General features: G+C 45.7%; 1 protein-coding gene across 1 annotated transcript in view; it reads left to right on the top strand.

The window, feature by feature from the left end:
* Nucleotides 1-11,713: 11,713 nt before the first annotated feature.
* Nucleotides 11,714-20,484, top strand: part of Rgs22 (regulator of G protein signaling 22) — a 137,807-nt gene continuing 129,036 nt past the window's right edge. The window contains 2 exon segments of the mRNA XM_052747618.1: nt 11,714-11,814; nt 11,984-12,012. Of these exon segments, the coding sequence (XP_052603578.1) occupies nt 11,790-11,814; nt 11,984-12,012 (54 nt within the window). The 5' untranslated portion in view covers nt 11,714-11,789.

The following is a 20,484-nucleotide window of genomic DNA, read 5'->3' as shown; positions in this document are numbered from 1 at the left end:
TATTTTTATGTGCATTGGTGTTTTATCTGCATGTATGTCTGTGTGAGGGTGTCGAATCTCCTGGGACTGGAGTTCCAGACAGTTGTGAGCTGCCATGTGGGTACTAAGAGTTGAACCTGGGTCCTTTGGAAGAGCAGCCAGTGCTCTTAACTGCTGAGCCATCTCTCTAGACTCATAAGAGGGAAACTTTGACAACAGATTTATAATTTGTGTGCTTAGGTGACTGCTGTATGAACAGTATGTGTGTGTACGTATTTAAATGAAGCTGGAAAATAATTCAAGTGTTTAAGATTTATATATATATATATATATATTCTATTTGGTTTTAATTAAGTTGAATGTCTTTTTGTTTCCTTTTCTTTCTTTTTCTTTTGATAGACTTTTACTTTGTATGTAGCTCAGGCTGGCAAGGAAGTTACTACATACACAAGGCAATCCTCCTGTCTCAGCCTACTTGAGTGCTGGGATTACAGGCCATCACACCCATCTTGGTATCTGTTTAATTTCCTGAGACGTCTTCTGAAATGTACTAATGATACTGTAGTCTTCACTGTTGGTTGCAGAGGCTTTTAAATGTACTTTTTGGGAATTTACTTCAGTCCTGATTCTCTTACTGTATGAAGTCACCTCTTCGATTACTTCCTCTCTTGAACTGCTCACTAACTGGGCAGGTTCATGCTGACTGCTTCCTTCATCCCTCAGGGGAGGGAGTTTAAGGACAGTGTACTGGGAAGCCGCCCAGAGACTCCAAAGGGACAGCAGTTGGTGCTGCTGCTCATTTGGAGAAGTGTGGGCCAATAGCACAGAACCTGAGGCGGAGTGAACCGTGGGGTCAGTGTCTGAACTGCTCACAAACTGGCTGGCTGAACACAGATGCACAGGCCATTCACTGAGTTGCTAAGACTCTGTTCTAAGCCCTTCCTCGCTGTGATTCCAAGAACGTATCTGTTAGAAGCTGTTGCCCTTAACTGCTGAATCATCTCTCCAGCCCTGGAGGAAATCATCTTACTCCTTTTAATATAACGGGAAATTGGGGATCGGGGAGATGACTTTGTGTGAGGCCACACAGGCAGCACAAGGTCAGGATTATAGCAGAGGCATCTCTGTTGGTGCAGGACAGAGGTCTTTGCACAGCTCTGTTTGAGAACTCAATACATGTGTGATTACAGTGCCTTAAATGGAAGGTGGCTTTGCTATTAACAATTTTCTTGGCCCATTTTAGGGGAAAAATTCTAATTACAAATAATTCTACTTGAGTAATTCCTCCATTCCTGCATGACTTAAAAACTCTTATCATTCAAAAACGTAAATGAAGCCGGCGTGCAGCAAACTCCCAGGACCCCAGCGTGCGAGGGCCGGGAGTCCGTCCTCATCTTTGCCTCCCTAACGCATCTGAGGCTGACCTGGGCTGTGTGAGACCCTGTCTCAAAACCAAAAATGAAACAACAACAACAATCCCCCTCAAAAAACAACTCAAAACCAGGGAAACAACAGCAACAACAAAGAACCTGTGCTCATGGCAGTCCCACGGCCTCCTCACCTCGGACGCAAGCGCGCTCGCTCCGAGGGCAGCGCCACCAGGCTCGGCTTTCCACCCCACGTCCTCATCTGCTGCTGGGAGAAGGGAGAGGTGAGGAAGACTCACAGTTATGTGGGGCCGCTCCGTGTTCTCACAGGGCTTCCAAAAGAAAGGGATGGGGACGTTGGCTCATTCCTCATTCTGTTTCATTTCTTTAAAAACAAGGAAATAAAGACCACTGCTTCCGAGGAGAAGCAGTGGAACGTTACCTTTCACTGTTGGTGTAAGGACGTCGAATTCCTCTCCCCACTTGCCATGGTCAGTCTCTTTGACAGCCTTTATAGTTGAGGCAAGAATATTCTAGTGAACTGACTCTCATCTCCTATAGCTTGGGAAAAAGGCAACAAACTGTGTCAAATATGAAGAGAAAACAACAAAAGCAAGCTGATCATTTCATACTAGTTTTCCCGTGGGCACAAAGAAGGGTATTGAAATTTATTGTGACTTTTTAAAGCACTAGGTTTAATTGTGGATTTATTAAGATTGAAATTGCAAGATATTAAAGCCATTTTATGTTGCTAGCTTTTAAAAACCAACAACAAGAAAAATCAAAACAAAACAAAAGGCATCACAGGTTCTCATGTGGACCAAGCTGGCCTCAAACTCTCTATGGAGCCAAGGATGACCCAAGAACCTGTAGGTGTGTGCCAGCATGTCTGGGTTATGGGATGCTGTGGACTGAACTTGGGACTTCATGTGTGCCGAATAAGCATTCTACCAACCAAGGCATACCTCTAGTCCAGAGACCTTTATTTTAATATATTTGTATTAATTTTTTAGAATTTCATATATGTGTACAATGTAATTTGATACAAGAAACATTTTGATACCTTGGCACTGTTAAATTAAGTTCTTCTAAAATGTGTTTATTTTAGATGATGTGTATATTTGTATCTGTGTATGGGTATGTGCATATGAGGGCAGGTGCCTGATGGACCTGGAGTCACACATGTGAGCTGCCCAGGGTGGGTGCTGGGACTGAGCTCGGGTTCTTTGCAACAGTAGTACTTGCTCTTAACCTCTGAGCCATGGCTCCAACCACCAAAGCTAAGTTCTAGTCCATTGGCTTAACCAATTGTATACATTACAGTTATAAATGCATGACACAAAGATTTACTGGGGATTTTGGCACTTAATAAATTACATCCCTGTTTATGCTAGTTCTTTTTTTTTTCCCCCACATTTTGTTTTGTTTTTTGTTTTTCAAGATCGGGTTTCTCTGTGTAGTTTTGTTGCCTTTCTTGGAATTCACTCTGTAGCCCAGGCTGGCCTCGAACTCACAGAGATCCACTTGGCTCTGCCTCCCGAATGCTGGGACTAAAGGCGTGTGGCACCACCGCCCGGCTATTTCTTTAAATTATTTCTGTTTAAAATAGTATTTTGAAAGATCAAATTACCTACTCATTTCAAATACAGCAGTTAATTTTTCAAAGAGAATACTAAAACATGTCACTAGGGGGCACCAAAGACTTATTTATGGTGATAAGGGCCTTCCACAAGTAAATTTAGCTTTTATGAGTTTGACACATACTGTGACATTTCCAAATAGGGGAACTGTTTCTTTACTTCATTAAAAAAAAAGTATATGTAGAATAAATTTGAGAAATAGTTATTACTCAGTTATTTTGACTAGCTTGAAAGTGTGTAATATTTTCCAGGACGTTGACAGAGCACTTTGTCGGTGGATGCATATGTGTGCTTTAACTGTATTAACTTGCCCACCAGACCCCCACCCCTGGCTCCCTCATCGTGGACTGTGGAGATGGGCAGATGAGTGTGCACTGTGAAAATGGTGTCATGTTCCTGCAGGAAGCAGGGACAGGGTTCAGATCTTAGTCACATCCTGACACTCCTGCGAATGTTCCCAGCAACGTCTCATTCCAGGTTCTTTGTACTAAACCGTGGCCCACACCACCTTCCTTCCTTCCTTCCTTCCTTCCTTCCTTCCTTCCTTCCTTCCTTCCTTCCTTCCTTCCTTCCTTTTTGATGTTTGTTTTTTCAAGACAGGGTTTCTCTGTGTGGTCCTGGCTGTCCTGGAACTTTCTTTGTAGACCAGGCTGACCTTGAACTCACTGCCTCTGCCTCCTGAGTGCTGGGATTAAAGGCTGCACCACCACGCCCAGCTACATGGCTTCCTCTTAAAGTCCAGACTGAGCAGTCTCTCCCACTATTCATTGTGCACTCTCTATTCCAAACAAGCTGTTTCAGCTCCCCTGTACTTCTCTTGCTTCTTCCTTCTCTTGCCGCATGGACTTAGACTCCAGCTGCCCATCGTTCCTTCCTGTCTGTCATCATCTGATCTCTCCAAGATGAAATTTTTACCTTCTTTGAATCTCGTGTTTATCTTTTCTTTGTGGTCTTCTCCGTGACTCACTGGTGTTAAAGCCTTGTCTCCCACCATTCGAGAGTTCTTGGAGGGCAGAACTCGAACCTTTCTACCTCCGTTGGCAAAGCACCTCCTGCGTGGTGGACTGCAGAGAGGCTTGGCTGAATGGCCGCAGTGATAAGAGTTGGTGGCCATGTGACATGACAACTTTATCCACGTCTCATTGTCCTTCTCCAGCCAGTAGCCTAGGAAACTTCAACTGCAGCTATTAATTTTCAGTCATTTTTGAGTGAGTCAGAATCGAGACGCCACATCTTTGCTGTCCTGATTCCACCATGTTTCATTTTCCGATCCCTTTCCACCTATGCCAGGGCCGTTCATTCTCTCCCTTTGGTGTCATCCTCTCTCCTTGCTTCTCCATGGGGTCACAGTGGGTCACCTGCTTCCTGTCCCAGGCTGGCTGTCTCCTTCAGGGCAGCTGGAGCTCCTTTGTACTGTAATCTCTGCACGTTCCCGGCCTTTCTGTTCCTTCCCGGCACAGTGATCCTCTGATCCACTGTGTTCCCGGTCCTTAGTCTGGACAGACGTCCTGTGTTTGGCAGAGACCTTTCTTTATGAGGTTACTCATCTTTGGTGAGGTTAGGAACACAGAGCACAGTGAGGCAGGGAGAAGGGACCACTTCTGTGTCAAAGGACTCTAACATGCCCCATTTTCCCCCTTTGCTGTCAGGAATTGTAAGACGCTGTCTCCTTCCTCAAGCATTGGCATGGTGCCTATATGGACCCTGTCCTGCATCAGGGACCTCTGTGCACATTGCTCTCTTCCTTCTTAAGGACTACTTGCTGTGGTTTTGGCTTCAGGTGAATAAATAAGAAATTTGAGCTGTTGGGCTTCCTCCCTGCTCCCAACCACTGATATGTGTGTAGAGCATATTTTTGAAACAATATTCTTCCATAACTTTGAATAATGTGTTAGTTTCCTCATTAGGTAATGTTGTTTGAGTGGAGAGATTAGATTGCTCAGGGGTTAAGAGCACTTGCTCCTTCTTAGTAGGACCCAGGTTTGTTCCCCAGCACCCACATGGTGGCTCACAACTATAACTCTAGTTTGTTATGGAATCATCTTTTTGTACACTGTGAAGATGTGTCTTTGCCAAGGTACCTTCTGGTTTAATAAAAGAGCTGACTGGCTGGTAGTTAGGCTGGAGGTATAGGAGGGACAACCAGACAGAGAATGCTGGGAAGAAGAAGGGCAGAGTCAGACAAGTCGCCAGGAGACACAGAGGGAGCAAGACATGTTGGAGGACAGGTAAAGCCACAAGCCATGTGACAATGCATAGATTAATAGAAATGGGTTAATTTAAATTGTAAGAGCTAGTTAGTAATAAGCCTGTGCTATTGGCTGAGCATTTATAATTTATATTGTCTTCATGTTGGTTATTTCAAACTGAATGGCAGGAAAGAAAGGTCCACCTACACTAGTTCCAGGGGATCCCATGCCTTTCTTGCCTCTGTGGGTATCAGGCATGCATATGGTACACAGACGTATATTTGTGCAAATATTCATAATCTTTTTTTTTTAAAAGATTTATTTATTTATTATGTATACAGCATGTATGACAGCAGGCCAGAAGAGGGCACCAGATTTCATCACAGATGGTTGTGAGCCACCATGTGGTTGCTGGGAATTGAACTCAGGACCTCTGGAAGAGCAGTCAGTGCTCTCAACCTCTGAGCCATCTCTCCAGCCCCAATATTCATAATCTTAATAGGGGTCATTTGTTTAGTACATATTTATTGAGCATTACTGCATCATGGTGAGCTTTGTTCTAAATTTTTGGAGATATCAGAGATATCAACTTAATTCAAAATAATCCCTTAATAGAGATGGCTCAGGGGTTAAGAGCACTGGCTGGTCTCTCAGAGGACCTGTGTTCATTCCCTGGCATCCATGTGGCAGCTCACAACAGTCTGTCACTCCAGTTCCAGGGGATCTGATGCCCTCTTCTGGCTTCTGTGGGCACTAGGCACACATGTGGTGCACAGACACACATGTAGGCAAAACACACTACACATAAAATTATCACTAAGAGCTTTCAAATTCATTTTCAAAAAGGAAAGTGAGTTTGGAAAGAAGAAACACAGGGTGAGGGGAGAGAAGAGAAAAACAGAGGTGCTTTCTTTAAAAAAAAAACTGTTTTATGTGTCTGAGTGCTTGCTGCATGTATATCTGTGCACCATGTGCATGCCTGGTGCCCAAGGAAGCCAGAAGCAAGCACTGGGTCTTCTAGGACTGGAGTAATAAATGGTTGTGAGCTGCCATGGGAGTGCTGGGAATCGAACCCAGGTTCTCTGAAAGAGCAGCAAGTGCTGTTAACCATGGAGCCATCTCTGTAGCCCCAGAAGAAAGTATTCCTTACCTGTAAAAAAATCACAACATCCTAGAGTAATATTAGCATTTTCAATATTCGCATTGACCAGGAAAAGGTTAAAAATGAAATGGAATTATCTCATCAGTGTGGACCAGAAACAAGGCAATGGGGTGGAATATATCGACAATTAGAGCAAATCTAAGCCAGCAGGTCCAGATGGTAGTGAACTTGGGTGAGTTAAGAAATTGCCTAATGAATATATTAAACTAATTATGTTCTTCCAAAAATTATGAACTGTTAATTTAGGAAGTATGAAAAGTTCCCTGGCATTTTCCAACTACATGCCATGTGGGTGTGTGTAATTGTTTTCCAATATAGATAAGGTATATAATTTAACAACAGAAAAAGATAATAGTAACCAAGAGGATCGTGGAAATACTTGGTGTATAAACTTTCTAGTCTTGTTTTTAAATTTCCTTTCCATGCTGGCAGTTGATTCAGGGCTTGGAGAGTGGAGATGCCATCGTACAGTATTACCCGCTGAGGCACTGTGCGGTATCTCGGAAAACACTCCGGTGCATTGACTACACATTCGAATTGGCTTGTAGTCTCTCCATGCAGCAATAAGACAGTCCAAACAGGAACAGACCCGCTGAGAACTGTGGCCGGCGTCCACGCCCACTGCCTGTGGTTTTCAGGAACCAACACAGGCGAGGGAGGGGAACGCGTTGTGGGGAAAGGCAGAGCGGGCTCCGTTGGGGTCTCCGCGGAAACTGTGGCACAGGAAGCTGAAAGTGGGTTAGCTAGCATTGAGCACACGTCCTTGGGACGAGTTTAGGGAGCAAGTTGTCTTTCTCTGATTGGTTCTGAGTTAGACATGGGGGCACAATTATAGAAGCTGGCAGTTATGACCAAGTCCAGACTGTTCTGAGCCAATAACTGTGTTTTAGCCTGCAAGGTGGATTGCTGCAGGAGTTTAGGTCAGAGTTTATTATCCCAATATTAGGTCACTTTTTGTTCATTTCTATATCCAGATGCTCGGCCAGTTTGACATGCTAAATGTCAAAAACTAAATCACTATCAAAATTAATATGGAGTTCATATTTGTTCACACTCAAAAAACTTGGGAATGGGGCTTAGGTTGGACTCTGTCCCTCCAAAGCCAAGGAAAGGCTGGCACTTTTACATCATTGAGCAGAGGCAGGACACTCAAACATGTGTTCAACTGTCAAGGAAACGCTTGCACTGCCACACACACTAGTCTCTGCAGGTGTGACCATCACTTTCTCCCCCGAGCAGGCTACATAAACTGGTCTGAATACACATCAACGCCTTAGTTCTGAAGCTTGGCTCTGGGGGCATTTGGTGGAAGCTCATATTGAAAATCTGTATTTTTTTCTTTCTCTAGAAAGTTAATATGGTGTCACTTCTATCCATTTTGGCCAAATGGCTCACTGCTGCATGGTTTCAGTTGTTTCTGGGGAGACGATGATGCTTTCCTGGGCTCTCTAAGGGGAGCTTCCAGTATACAAGGAACCTCTATGCTAGACTCTCTCAAACCCTTTGGAGTTTCTGATTATATTTCTCTAATTAGAAAATAATAAACGGAATTCCTGTTCATGTAGACTTCGTTTCTAAAGAAGATGTTGGTTTTAAGCTATCCTGGGTATTTACAGATTAATTGTGGAGAAAAACCACATTTATCATGTGAGTTATGGGAGGCAGAGACAGACTATAATGCACTGAAAGTCAAGAGAACCAAGTCATCAAGGAGATGCCAAAAAACCACTTCACACCCAAGAGGAAGAGTGTCGGAAGTGTTGGTCAAGGAATATAGACTGGTATAGACAATCTGGAAAATGGCCTGTTATTTCCTCAAAACTTTAAGCGTAGAGTTACCAGTTGACCCAGCAGTTCTGTTAGGTACTTAAAAGTCTGCACACAGACATCCATACAAGAATATTCATGACATCGTTATCCCTAAAACCTAAATGTCCACTGATTAATAAATGGATTAAGAAATGTGCTATAACCATATAACAATACTATCTATTCATAAAAAAACACAATGTGCCTGAACCTTGAAAACATTAAGGAAGTCAGACATGAAAGACCACAAGCTATGTGATCTCATTTATAGGAAATGTCTAGAATGGGTTTGATAGAGACAGAAGGTAGACAGGTTGTATAGATGGGGATTTATTTTAAGTATTGTGACTTCTTTGAGATGTTAGAAATGTCCTAACTTTGCCTGGTTGTGCATTTCTGAACATATTAAAAGAAACTAGTGAGTTCTACACTTAAAATGAATGGAATGGGTGGTATATAAATTATATATCATTAAAGTTATTATAAAAATAGTCTGGGCATTTGGGTTCAAGTTACTGTCTTTGTGATCCCCATGTTTTTTAATCTTGGGAGGTTTTGTTTTGTTTTTTTTGTTGTTTTTTTTTTTTGGAAAAGGCCATACAATGCAGCCATCTGTCCTAGTTGGAGTTGCTATTGCTTTGATGGAACACCATGACCATAGGAGACTTGGGGGGAGAGGGTCGATTTGGCTTACACTTCAGCATCACTGTCCATCAACGAAGAACTTCAGGACAGGAGGAGCGCAGGATGCTGAAGGCAGGAGCTGATGCAGAGCCATGGAGAGGTGCTGCTTACTGGCTTGCTCATCATGGCTTTCTCAGCAGCCCAGGGATGGCATCACCTACAATGGGCTGGGCCCTTCCACATCAATCACTACTTAAGAAAATGCTCAGTAAGCTTGCCTACAGCCTGATCATATGGAGGCTTCTCTCAGTTGAAGCTGTCTCCTAATGACTCCAGCTTGTGTCAAGTTGCCATTACAACTAACACATCATCTAAGGCTTTGGAATGTGGGGAAAAAAAGGTGTCAGTGTAAATTTTTTTTTAACCTCTCTTTACCTCTCTAGATCTGTTTTCTAAACTAGAAAATGAGAACAATGCTGAAATGCTGTTCTGCTGAGGTTCTTGTTCAGGGTTCCTGGTAAGAGGAGGCAATACATGAGGGACCATCCATGTTAAATAGATGTGCTCATCAGTGTGGCTGTCTGACCAGAAGGAACACACGTGCCTATGAGCAGAGCACAGTGCTCTGTCTGCAATGAGGAGGCAACCCAGAGGCTCATCTTAACCAGTAGCCACTCCACGACATGAGTGTGGTGTAGAGGGAGAGGCTAGTGAACAATGCAGCCTCCAAAATGCCCAGGGTTTACCGTCTGGTGGTGGCATACGAGGGCATGATTCAGTGACTTCAGTGTTAGTGTGGCTTTAAGGTGTGGGTTTGCAATGGATATACAAGAACAAGGGGGACCCAGGCCAGGAGTCCATGGGCACCTACATATGGGAGGAAGCGTTCCCAAGCTGAGTCTGGAAGAATGCTCCTGGCAAAGAAAAGACCAGGAGGGTTTCTCTGGAGGCAGGAAAGAAACGAAAGAAGAAACTCATTTGTGGACTGATTCTCAAGTCAATATCCCACATTCTGCAGTCCTGTGCTAACTGCAAACTCAAAATCTTGGTTTGGGGTCTTCTTTCACAGTGACCCTACACAGTCCTCAGTATCTCCACTGGTGACAATACCCTTTTGTTTGTTCAGACAAAAATCTTCAAGAATCATTTCCAAATACCTCTTTCCCACATCTAACTTCTCAGATCTTCTGGCTCCATTCTTTAAAATCTATGTGTATGTGTCTTACATATGTGCATTACATCCTTGTGGGAGTTAGTTGAGGCCAGAAGAGGTGTGAGGTCCTCTGGAGTTGGGGTTCTGAGCCACCATGTAGGTTCTGGGGGTTGAAGTTGGATCTTCTAGTGCTTGTCAATGCCAAGCCATCCTCTAGCTCACCCTCAGCTCTTACCTGTCTGTTCCTGAGCTGGCCACATCCTCTGGACAGCATCCAAAGTGGCACTTTGGTCACAAGAGTCAACTGATAAAACCAGAATTCACTGGGTCCATGCAGACTATGAGGAACCCCCTCATCTTCCTTCACCTCACTGCTGCTTTCTACTGCTCTCCCTTGGGTTCATCTGGCTTTCTGATTTTGCCTGGCAAGGGCAGGGTTTCACGTTTGTCTTTTTTCTATGTCATACTGAAAGAGCAATAAATACAACCAGGCGAGCAGGTGTCCTGCTTCCCTGGAACACAGACACCCATTGTCTTCAGGGCACACAAATACCTGCCCCACACTGAGGAGGCAATGTGGAGCCACTGAGGGTTCTTAAGTAGGTCAGATTTGCACTGAGATAACTGGGTTTGCTTTCAGCATGGATAATGGATTTAAGGAGAACTCCTAGCTGGAAGCAAAGACTGGAAGACAGACAAGTCAGGATGCTTTTTACAACAGACCAGATGGGAGCCAGGACTAACTAAGGCTGTGTGTGACTGCTAGTGGGAATGGAGAGAAGGTTCCAAACACAGACATACTTTAAGGTAGAATTGGCTGAATCCAATGCATGCTGACTATGGGGTTTGGAGGGAGACTCCCAGGTTTCTGCCTTAAGAGATGTATTATCTGATCTGTGTTTTAGTTGAGACAGGGTCTCATGTAGCCCAGGCTGGCCTTGAACTCCTGATCATTCTGCCTCCACCTTCCTAGTGCGGGCTTTGGGGGTCTTTGCCACAACCCTGGCCAGAAGATGGAAGCTCGGAGATGCGCTTTGGGGATGGGGTGTGGGGTGATAGGGTGCGCTGGAGCGGTTCATTTTCGGCATTGGTCTTGGAAGCATTGCCGGGTAAGCGCAAGCAGTGAGCTTGCCACACTGTCGCGCCTACAGATACAGACACATGTTTTATAGAATGTTTTTTAATATTTAGAATAATTATTAGTTTAAATTCTCTCCTCTCCTCTCTCTCTCTCTCTCTCTCTCTCCCTTCCTCCCTCCCTCTCTCTCCCTCCCTCCCCTCCCCCCCCTCTCTCCCCTCTCTCAAACATTCTTTCTTGTGGTTTCGCTTCACAGTAGCCCAGGCTGACCTTAAACTCTACATAGCTGAGGACAGCCCGCAGCTCTTGATTTCTCTTACCTCCACCTCTCAACTGCTGGGATTACAGGTGTACGCCACCATGCCCAGCTCTCTTACCCTAACTGTTTTCCAGAACACACATTACAGGATAATCTTAATTTGTGTTCGCCTGTTCGGGTAATTTTTAATGGTCTGAGTTCATGAAAGCGCATCGGTCCTAACACGGAGCCAGGGGGATTACCTTTTGCCACAGGCGTCTGACCAACTGTGTGGCTCTACTAAGGAAACTGGGGCCTGGCTCTCAGGTCCTTTCTCGTGGGTGAGTACCCTTCGCCCTGGCGGCCTTTCTTCCTGGGAGCGCGGCGGTCTCCACAGTAACGGCCATTCCCCAGCCGCCACCCCCAGCCCAGCCTCGCATTGTCCAGCTCCATGGCAACCCCGGACGCGCGGCAGCGGGCAGCCCCAGGCCGCGGCGCAAGGCCCCGCTCGCTCCCCGAGAGCGGGGTCGGGCAGCGGGTGCCCGGAGGCATGCCGGAGAAGCGGCTCTCGGCCGGTAGGTGGGACCCGCAGCCCCGCGCCCGCCCGCGCCCGCCCGCGCGGGCCCCGCTATAGTCTATACAGCAGGGCGAGGCGCTGCCCTACTTCATCCGAGTATTTCACTTAGTCTAAAAGAAAGTCAGATGGATCTGAGTGCTCAAATGTAACGTTTTGTCTCGTTTCAGACCCGCCAGATATTACAGAAGAAGATTTTGTAAGTATAATTTAGAGGGGCTACTTAGTGTTTCCCCCTCGGCTTTTGTTTTAATAGAAAGGATTAGATGGTGGAAGAGGTGTGTGCTTTTCCTTTTTGCCCTTTCAGTTAACACATCGGTGAGAACAACGCACGGGCCTGATTTGTATAAGGATGTAATCATTGTCAAAGCTGTTCCCTGTAAAAGGGCATTTAATGTCTCCGTACTCCCAGAGTCTCCACCAGGGCAGGCTTATCTCCATGGTTTTGTTGTGATGTGCCGGGCAGTTCCTGGCTGCAGTAAACATTCGTATATACGGCATTGGCATTGAAGAAAGGGGTCGATTTAGCGGTAAGGTGGCTCCCATTTATAATCCCAGCATCAGAGATGGGGGCAGGAGGATTGGGAGTTCATGGTCATTCTTTGTGACATAACAAGTTCAAGGCTACACGAGACCCTGCTTAAAAAAACAAACACAAAAAACAAAACTCTGGGCATGGTAGTGTGCCTTTAATCCCAGTACTTGGGAGACAGAGAGAGGTGGCAGATCTCTGTGAGTTTAAGGACAGCCTGGTCTACAGAGAGAGTTCCAGGACAGACAGGACTACACAGGGAGACCCTCCCTGCCTCAAACAAGCGAACAAACAAAAAACTCCAATAAATAAATAACAAAAAACAACCAACCAAACAAAAAGCCCTGATAATAACCAACCAAACAACCAAAACAAAAACAGTGGTCCATTTATAATTGTTTAAAATTTTTTCTATACATGGTTCTCAGGTCAGACTTTGGAGAAACCGAGCATCCTAAGTATCTGCAAATACACACGTCGTTTGGGAGAGTGCTGTCTTTGGAGTATTTTCTGTAAAGCCTATTGCACATTTGAGGAACTTGCCCCAGGGTACAGAAGACTGTAGCAAAGCCCATTCCCACCAAGGTCCGGGCCAGACTCTAACCACTTCCATTATTCCAATGTTTGCCAACACTTATTTCTCTTGCTGGCTGATATCTGACTTTTGGCTTTTTGTTCAACAAACATGAGTGATTGTATATTCAAAGTATTGTCCTAATGTTGGGGCTAAGTCTCAAGACATTTACAGTCTAGGGGGCTAATAGAGGAGAGAGGGATAAGTCAGCAGATCCTGGAAGAAGGGTGGAGGGGCGGGGCTAGAAGGAGGAAGAGGAGGAGGATGAAAGAGCAATTCCAAGTGTCTATCCACACCAACATACAGGTACACAGCACGTCAGAAGTGCTCCAGCAGATTGGCAAAGCCCCATTTATGGGAAATTTAAGTTATTGCAGGCTCTAAGCCTGAAGTGCTCTTCAGTGAAGCAGGACTTCTGAGCCAGCTCCTCCTCTCCAGCACTATTCCTGCCTGGGCGTCTTGAGAGCACTTAACACACCACTTAACATTAGAGCACGTGCTGGAAGACACTCTTGCCTGGTCCTGTTCCCCTCGGCTTCACTGGTGCCTGCTGTCTCCAGTCCTCAGAGCTGCCTTCTTCCCCCTTTCCAGCTTCTTTTCTCTCTCTCCTGTGAAACTGTTGACTTTGGGATCTGTTCTACAGAATTTTGTGGGTGAGCTCCTCTTTTGTCCGTACACCCCTAGCCCATCTGCTCAGACTCTTTTTAAATCAGGGTCTCCCAAATAACCTGTGCTGGCCTGGAACTTGCTATGTATGTAGCTCAGGATAACGTCAGACTTTCCATCCAGCTGCTCCAGCTTCCCCAGAGCTGGGATGGATTACAGATGTGTGCCACCACACCTGGGTCCAGACACCACTTTTGATGCTCCTGCATATCCGGTGTCTTCACCTTCTAGACGTCCCATGTCACCTCTCCAGAATGCTTCCTTCCACTCTCCAGCCCCCATTTCTGCATTTCCGTCACTTTCTTGTGTTTTGGTAAATGGCACACTGGGTATGGAGTCATCCAAGTTTCTTTCTTCATCCCTTGACTGCAAGCATCTACCTCCACCTCCTTTCCTAGCTGTGTCCTTCTCTGCATCTGCACACCTGCTGTTTTATTTCAGGCTGCATCCCCAGGCACAGAGTTTGGCTGCAGTCCTAACTGGTATCACTGCTTCAGTATTCCTTTTCTCAACTATAGCTTTTCCTTGTCTAAAGCATAAAGAGCAAACTTCTGTGCATCAGCTGTACTGGATTATGTGTCTCATCGCTTCTACCATGGCTATCATACTGCTGTTAACTCTTTCCAAAATTACCATGTTGCTCCACTGTAAGAAACTTGATTAATAGCTGGTGTCCTTGAATGCTGACCACAGACTAATATTTAACCTCAAGATAGCCCTATGAGGGGGCGGCTATTTCCCACATTTCACAGACGAGGGGTCAAAGTTCACAGAAGTTAACTACCACGGAGGCCACTTATCTAGTAGCCTATAGAGCCATTCAAACATCGAGTCTTCCTCAATCTGGCCTCCCAACCCTGCTCTCTACGATGAATACCACAGTCACCCTGTTTTGAGTTTACAAAGCACTTCCACATGCCTCCGGCTCCAGCCAAGCTGTCCTGCTTCCCTCCTGCGTTTGCTGTCAGTTCTGACTGGGTTGCCCTCCCCATCCATTGCACAATCTGGCACATTCCTTCAGGCCCAGCTCATCTCCCTGAAGCCTTCCCAACCTAACATCATGCAGACAGCCTTGGCACTCTGGACAGCTTCCTGTGGAAACCAGTTTGTGACCAGATTCTCAAATTCACATGCTCAACCAAGTGTTGGCTACTCATTAAATCATTAACCTGCCTCAGACAGATGCTTGGCCTTCTTCTCTAAAGTGTGATGGTGGTGTTCTCATCAATAAACTACACATTCTTAGAGAAGGGTGAGGGCGACCCCGAGCCTTGTTTTCAGTCTCTCCTGCAGTAGTTAAACAGGGTCATGTAACTGAGTTCTGGTTGAGAGGCTGTAAGTAGGAGGGCTATGCCCTACCTCTGCAGAGCTGCTGTTTACAGAGGGGGGACTGACCCCGTCATCACAGGCTTGTTATTGTGGTTCAGCCACATTCAGATACTGGGTTATTGAGCTTCTAAAATTCATATAAGTATAGAAAGCAAGAGTAAGCCAGTTTCCTACTCGCTTGCTGGGACAACGATGTGAGGCTGAACTGAAGCAATTACCTTGGATCATGAGATGGCATTCTGAGGAGAACAGAATCACGTGACCAAAGGGAACCTCAGTAACAGCCGGGAAACTGCTTTGATTACACAAATAATTTCCTATGTCATTTGAGAAGTGTTTTGGTGTTCCAGTGTTTATAATAACTTTCTTCATATTTTTTCAACCAGTAATCGAAAACTACATTCTTATTATGGATGTCTACAAAAGATCTTAACCTTCACATGGGGTCTTCACTTTCAAAGCATAGAATAATTTGTTTGGAATCAACTGCTTGTCTGCCAGGGTCGTTGTGTATATTTAAATTTCTGTTTTTAGGTGGCAGGCTTGTTTTGGGGTAGAGTCTTGCTATGTGGCCCTGGCTAGCTTGGAACTCTGTGTAGACTATACTGTCTTTGGACTGGGTTTGTAGCTGGCTGGCCCTTCTGCCTTTATCTCCTACATGCTGGGTTGTAGGCATAAGTCATCATGCCCAGCTATTTAAACATTTTATCTATAAATTTTGAAATTTCTTAACAAAACTGTGGGCTGGAACTGTCTTGGCATACCTTTTTATTTCCCAAGCACATGGCAATACAGAGCATGCTACTTAGATGATTAATTTGGTTCAGTGGATTGGTTTTTCATTTATTTTAATTTTTGAGATGGAGTGTCAAGTAGTCTAGACTGACCTCTAACTCTGTAAATGAGGATGACCTTAAACTCTTGTCCGCCAGCCTCTGCCTCCCATGTGCTGCGGTACCACGCCACCACACCCTACTTAGCATCTTCAGTGTGTTTGGTTGAACTTTGGTAATTTTCTTTGGAGAAACAAGTACAAAAACACTAATATATCTTTATGTCCTTTGCAGAGCATATTTTTTATGTAAATGATGCATGAGTTCTTGCTGGGCGGTGGTGGCACACACCTTTAATCCCAGCACTCAGGAGGCAGAGGCAGGCGGATCTCTGTGAGTTCGAGGCCAGCCTGGTCTACAGAGTGAGTTCCAGGACAGTCAGGGATACACAGAGAAACCCTGTCTCAGAAAGAGAGAGAGAGAGAGAGAGAGAGAGAGAGAGAGAGAGAGAGAGAGAGAGAGAGAGAGAAGTATTACAGATAAGTGAATGCTCCCTTACTGCTTGCAATCCTGACTCCTCTTCTGCATTCACAGTGCAGCAGATCTACACCACCAATCTCCATGGTAAAAGGCCTGATTCACATGGTCTCATGATACATGCAGTGCGCACATTCAGTCAAATTTATGAAAGTGGCTCCTGAGCTATGTGTGGTGGTGCATGCTGTTAATCCCAGCACTCGGGAGGCAGAGGCAAGTGGATCTCTGTGAGTTCAAGGCCAGCCTGGTCTACAGAGCGAGTTCCAGGACAGGCACCAAAACTACACAGAGAAACCCTATCTCAAAAAACCAAAAAATAAGTAAATAAATTAAAAAAATTAAAAAGAGAAAGTATGTCTTTATCTTACCATCAAATTAAAAGGGACTTCAGCCAGATGGGGTGTCACACATCTGTAACCACAGCACTTGGGCGGTAGAGGCAGGAAGATCAGGACTTCAAGGTCAGGTCCACTGCAGAGTTCGAGGTCAGCTGCAGCTACACTAGACCCTGTGTTAAAGAAGCAAAAGGCCTTGAGGACCGAAATGCCTGTTGTGATTGTTTGGATGAGAACAGCCCTCGAGGGTCATGGGCTTGAATACTTGGTCCTCAATTGGTGGGCTCTTTGGGAAGGACTAGGAGGTGTGGCCTTGTTGGAGGAGGCGTGTCACTGGGGGTGGGCTTTGGGTTTCAAAAGCCCATGCCATTCCCATGTGACTTTCCCTGTGCCACCTGCTTGTCACCAAGGCTGTAGCTCTCAGTCACTCCTCAGCACCATGCCTGCCACCGCCATGGTCTCTGCCATGATGCTGTGGACTCACCCTCTGAAACCAATAAACCCTTTCTTCTATGAGTTGCCTTGGTCATGGTGTCTTACCACAGCATAGAAAAGTAACTAACACACCTGCTATGAGATCATGTTTTCTAGACGTGATTGAGAAGCTGAATCCAGTCTCAACAATACGGTGGCCGAAACAGGACCTGCATAATGACAACGCTAGTTGACATGCCAATGTGAATGGGGGGAAATTTCACAAGGCCCTGGCCCTGGATGAAGAGTTATAGGGACCAATGGCTGCTAAGGGGGGAGAATAGTTTTCTCCAGGGATAAGCCCCTGACAGGTTACCCAGGCCCAAATGGCCAACCCTAAGCACACACATATGAGCAACATAAATGGATTCAGTAGGTTGTATATCTCTCTGTGTGTATGTTGTAATAATAATAATAATAATTGAAGAAGAGACCGTGGATTCGAGAGGGAGTAGGAGAGCACAGGGGGCAGTCACAGGGGAGAGGAAGATTAGAAATGATGTAAATAGAGGATTTATGAAGGAAATTCTCAAAAAATTCATTTAAAAAGGGCCTTTAGCTTCTAACAGTATTTACAGCATTTAATTGTGAAAACTGGTGTTTTCAACTAAGGCTTAGCTTTCTCAGATTCACTCTGTTATCTTTATAGCTTGGATATTATTATAGTAAACAGAGAGATTTCCAAAACATGAAAATATCATCCTTATTTGTGGTGTTTTGAAAGAAAATGGCCCCAAAGGGTGTGGCCTTGTTGGAGTGGGTGTGGCCTTGTTGGAGGAAGTGTGTCACTGTGGGGGCGGGTTCTGAGATTGCATATGCTCAAGCCACGCCCAGTGTCTCAGACCACTTTCTGTTGCCTGCTGATCAAGACGTAAGGACTCTCAGTTCCAGCACCACGTCTGCCTGCACGCCACCATGTCCCACCACGGATGATAATGGACTGAACCTCTGAACTGTAAGCCACCCAATTAAATGTTTTCCTTTATAAGAGTTGCTGTGGTCATGGTGTCTCCTCACAGCAACAGAAACCCTAAAATATTTAAACACAATATATCAAAAGATCCATAATCCCAGCCCCAAGGAAGAAGGCTGCATGGCTGTAATCACTTAGTGTTTGTTTTCCAAATGGAACATGGTGGGTTGAGTGACCGTGAGCATACTCAGTTGGTAATAGGTGGCTTCATGTGGAAACCGTGGAGGGCGGGGCAGTTAAATGCAGGATTCATTGGTCCTAGCGCCCTTCATCCCTTCTTTCCTGAAGACATCTTCGAGCTAGGAGCAAGGGTACTTAGCAAAGGCTTCTGGAAACTGAGATGCATCCCAGTGGGCCTTTGGAGAGTGTTGCTATTGGAGATCACTCATCTCTATGGAGATCTATACTCAGGACAGGGATCAATTCTCTAATGCTTTTTGGAACTGCTCCATAAATAAAGTAGTCAATGGCTGTAGCTTGTTCTGGGGACACACATTACCAGTCGGGAATTCCAAAATCCGCATTCCCTCTGATGGGAGAGAGAACGGTCCTGGTGTCCTGGTTCGGCTTTCCTTTGTCAGTTTGATACAAGCTAGAGTCACCTGGGGAGAGCGAACCTCAGCTGAGAGAGTGCCCACATCAGATTAGTCTGTAGGTGCAGCTGTGGGCATTTCCTTGATGGATAACTGTTGCAGAAGAGCCTAGCCCAGTGTGGGTGGTGCCACTCCTGGGCAGGCGGTTCTGCAGTGTATAAGAAAGCAAATTGAGCAAGCCAGCAAGCAGTGTTCCTTCACGGCCTCTGCTTCAGTTCCTGCCTCCAGGTTTCTGGCTTGACTTCCTGCCCTGACTGCCCTTCTCAATGGACTGTTCGCTGGGATGGACCTGGGAGCTGTAAGCTGAAATAAACCCTCTCCTCCCTAAGTTCTATCACAACATGAAAAAGCAAATGAAGATACTAACCTTTCCTGTCGTCAGGATGATAAGCGTCACATTTATGTGTTAATTGTGAGGTTCAGACTTAGAGATATTATCACATCCACCTTTACCCTTTAAGATGGAGAAGGGGAGAAAGTGAGAACCACTGTCTCCTTTAAGTTAGACTATCAGGCTGGGGGCTGGAGAGATGGCTCAGTGTTTATCATCACTGGCTGTTCTTCCAGAGGTCCTGAGTTCAATTCCCAGCACCCACATGGTGGCTCACAACCATCTGTAATGAGATCTGGCGCCCTCTTCTGGCCTGCAGGCATACATGTAGGCAGAACACTGTACACAATAAATTCTTCAAAAAAAAGTATCAGGCTGGAAGGACTTTTATACAGGGAGGAAGCCTTGGATGTTTGAGATTAGAGTTAAGTAATGGGTGGGAAGGGAGGAAGTGTAATGCGGACCTGTGAGATGGCGCAGCAGGTGCTTGCTGAGACTGACAATGTGCGTTTGGTCCCGAGAACCTGCATGGCAGGAGAACCAACCCCGAAAGCTGACCTCCGACCTACACACACTACACAAAAAGAGAGAGTTGTGATGAAATGATGAGGATGCAGAGGAAGAGCACGAAAGCCACCCTCTGGCGAGCGTGCAGAGACAACCGGTCCACCCTCCCTCTGTAAGAAACTCAGCAAGTTTGGACTAAAATGGGACACGCTGATTTCACTTTCTCAGGAGGCACACCTGTAGTAAACGGCAGACTTAAAGGAGACCTTCCCTCCCTGCCTCTCCCCTCCCTCCCTCCCTCTCCCCTCCCTTCTCCCCTCCCTCCCTCCCTCCCTTTCCTCCCTCCCTCCCTCCCTCCCTCTCTCCTCCCTCCCTCCCTCCCTCTCTCCTCCCTCCCTCCCTCTCTCCTCCCTCTCCCCCTCACCTCCTTCCACCTCACACTGAGTCACACCTGTGGGATGATGTAATGGAGGAACTAAGTATAACTCGATTTTCTTGTTATTCCTTTAACCATCAAGTTTACTGGGTATTTGGAAGATACCAACCTGACTTGGAAAACTTAGTTAATTTAAAAATGTCCAAGTAATGGACTGAGGAAACTTAGTGAGAAAAGCAGAGCCACTAACCCAGATTAAAGACTTTCAGGCTTTTCTTTTATAATTCAAGGGCTTTGGGAGTAAAAAGCTTCTCAGATCTCCATAGGTTTAGGGCTAGAGATGCTACTTTGTGGTAGAATTCTTGCCTAGCATGCTCAAAATTCTGTGTTTAATCCCAGTACCATACACACACACACACACACACACACACACACACACACACACACACACATGTGCACACACATACACACACGTGCGCACACACACACATGCACATGCACATACACACATACACACATGCACGTGCACATACACACATACACACATGCACGCACACACACACGCATGTGCACACACACATGTGCACACACACGCACACACACGCGCGCACGCACACACACATGCACACACGCACATGTGCACACACACATATGCACACATGCACGCATGC

The sequence above is a fragment of the Peromyscus californicus genome, unplaced genomic scaffold (assembly GCF_007827085.1).
Source record: "Peromyscus californicus insignis strain IS unplaced genomic scaffold, ASM782708v3 Scaffold_20__1_contigs__length_68692818, whole genome shotgun sequence".
Taxonomy (NCBI): Eukaryota; Metazoa; Chordata; class Mammalia; order Rodentia; family Cricetidae; genus Peromyscus; species Peromyscus californicus.
The sequence above is the reverse complement of the archived record's forward strand: the minus strand, read 5'-3'. Positions and strand labels throughout refer to the sequence as shown.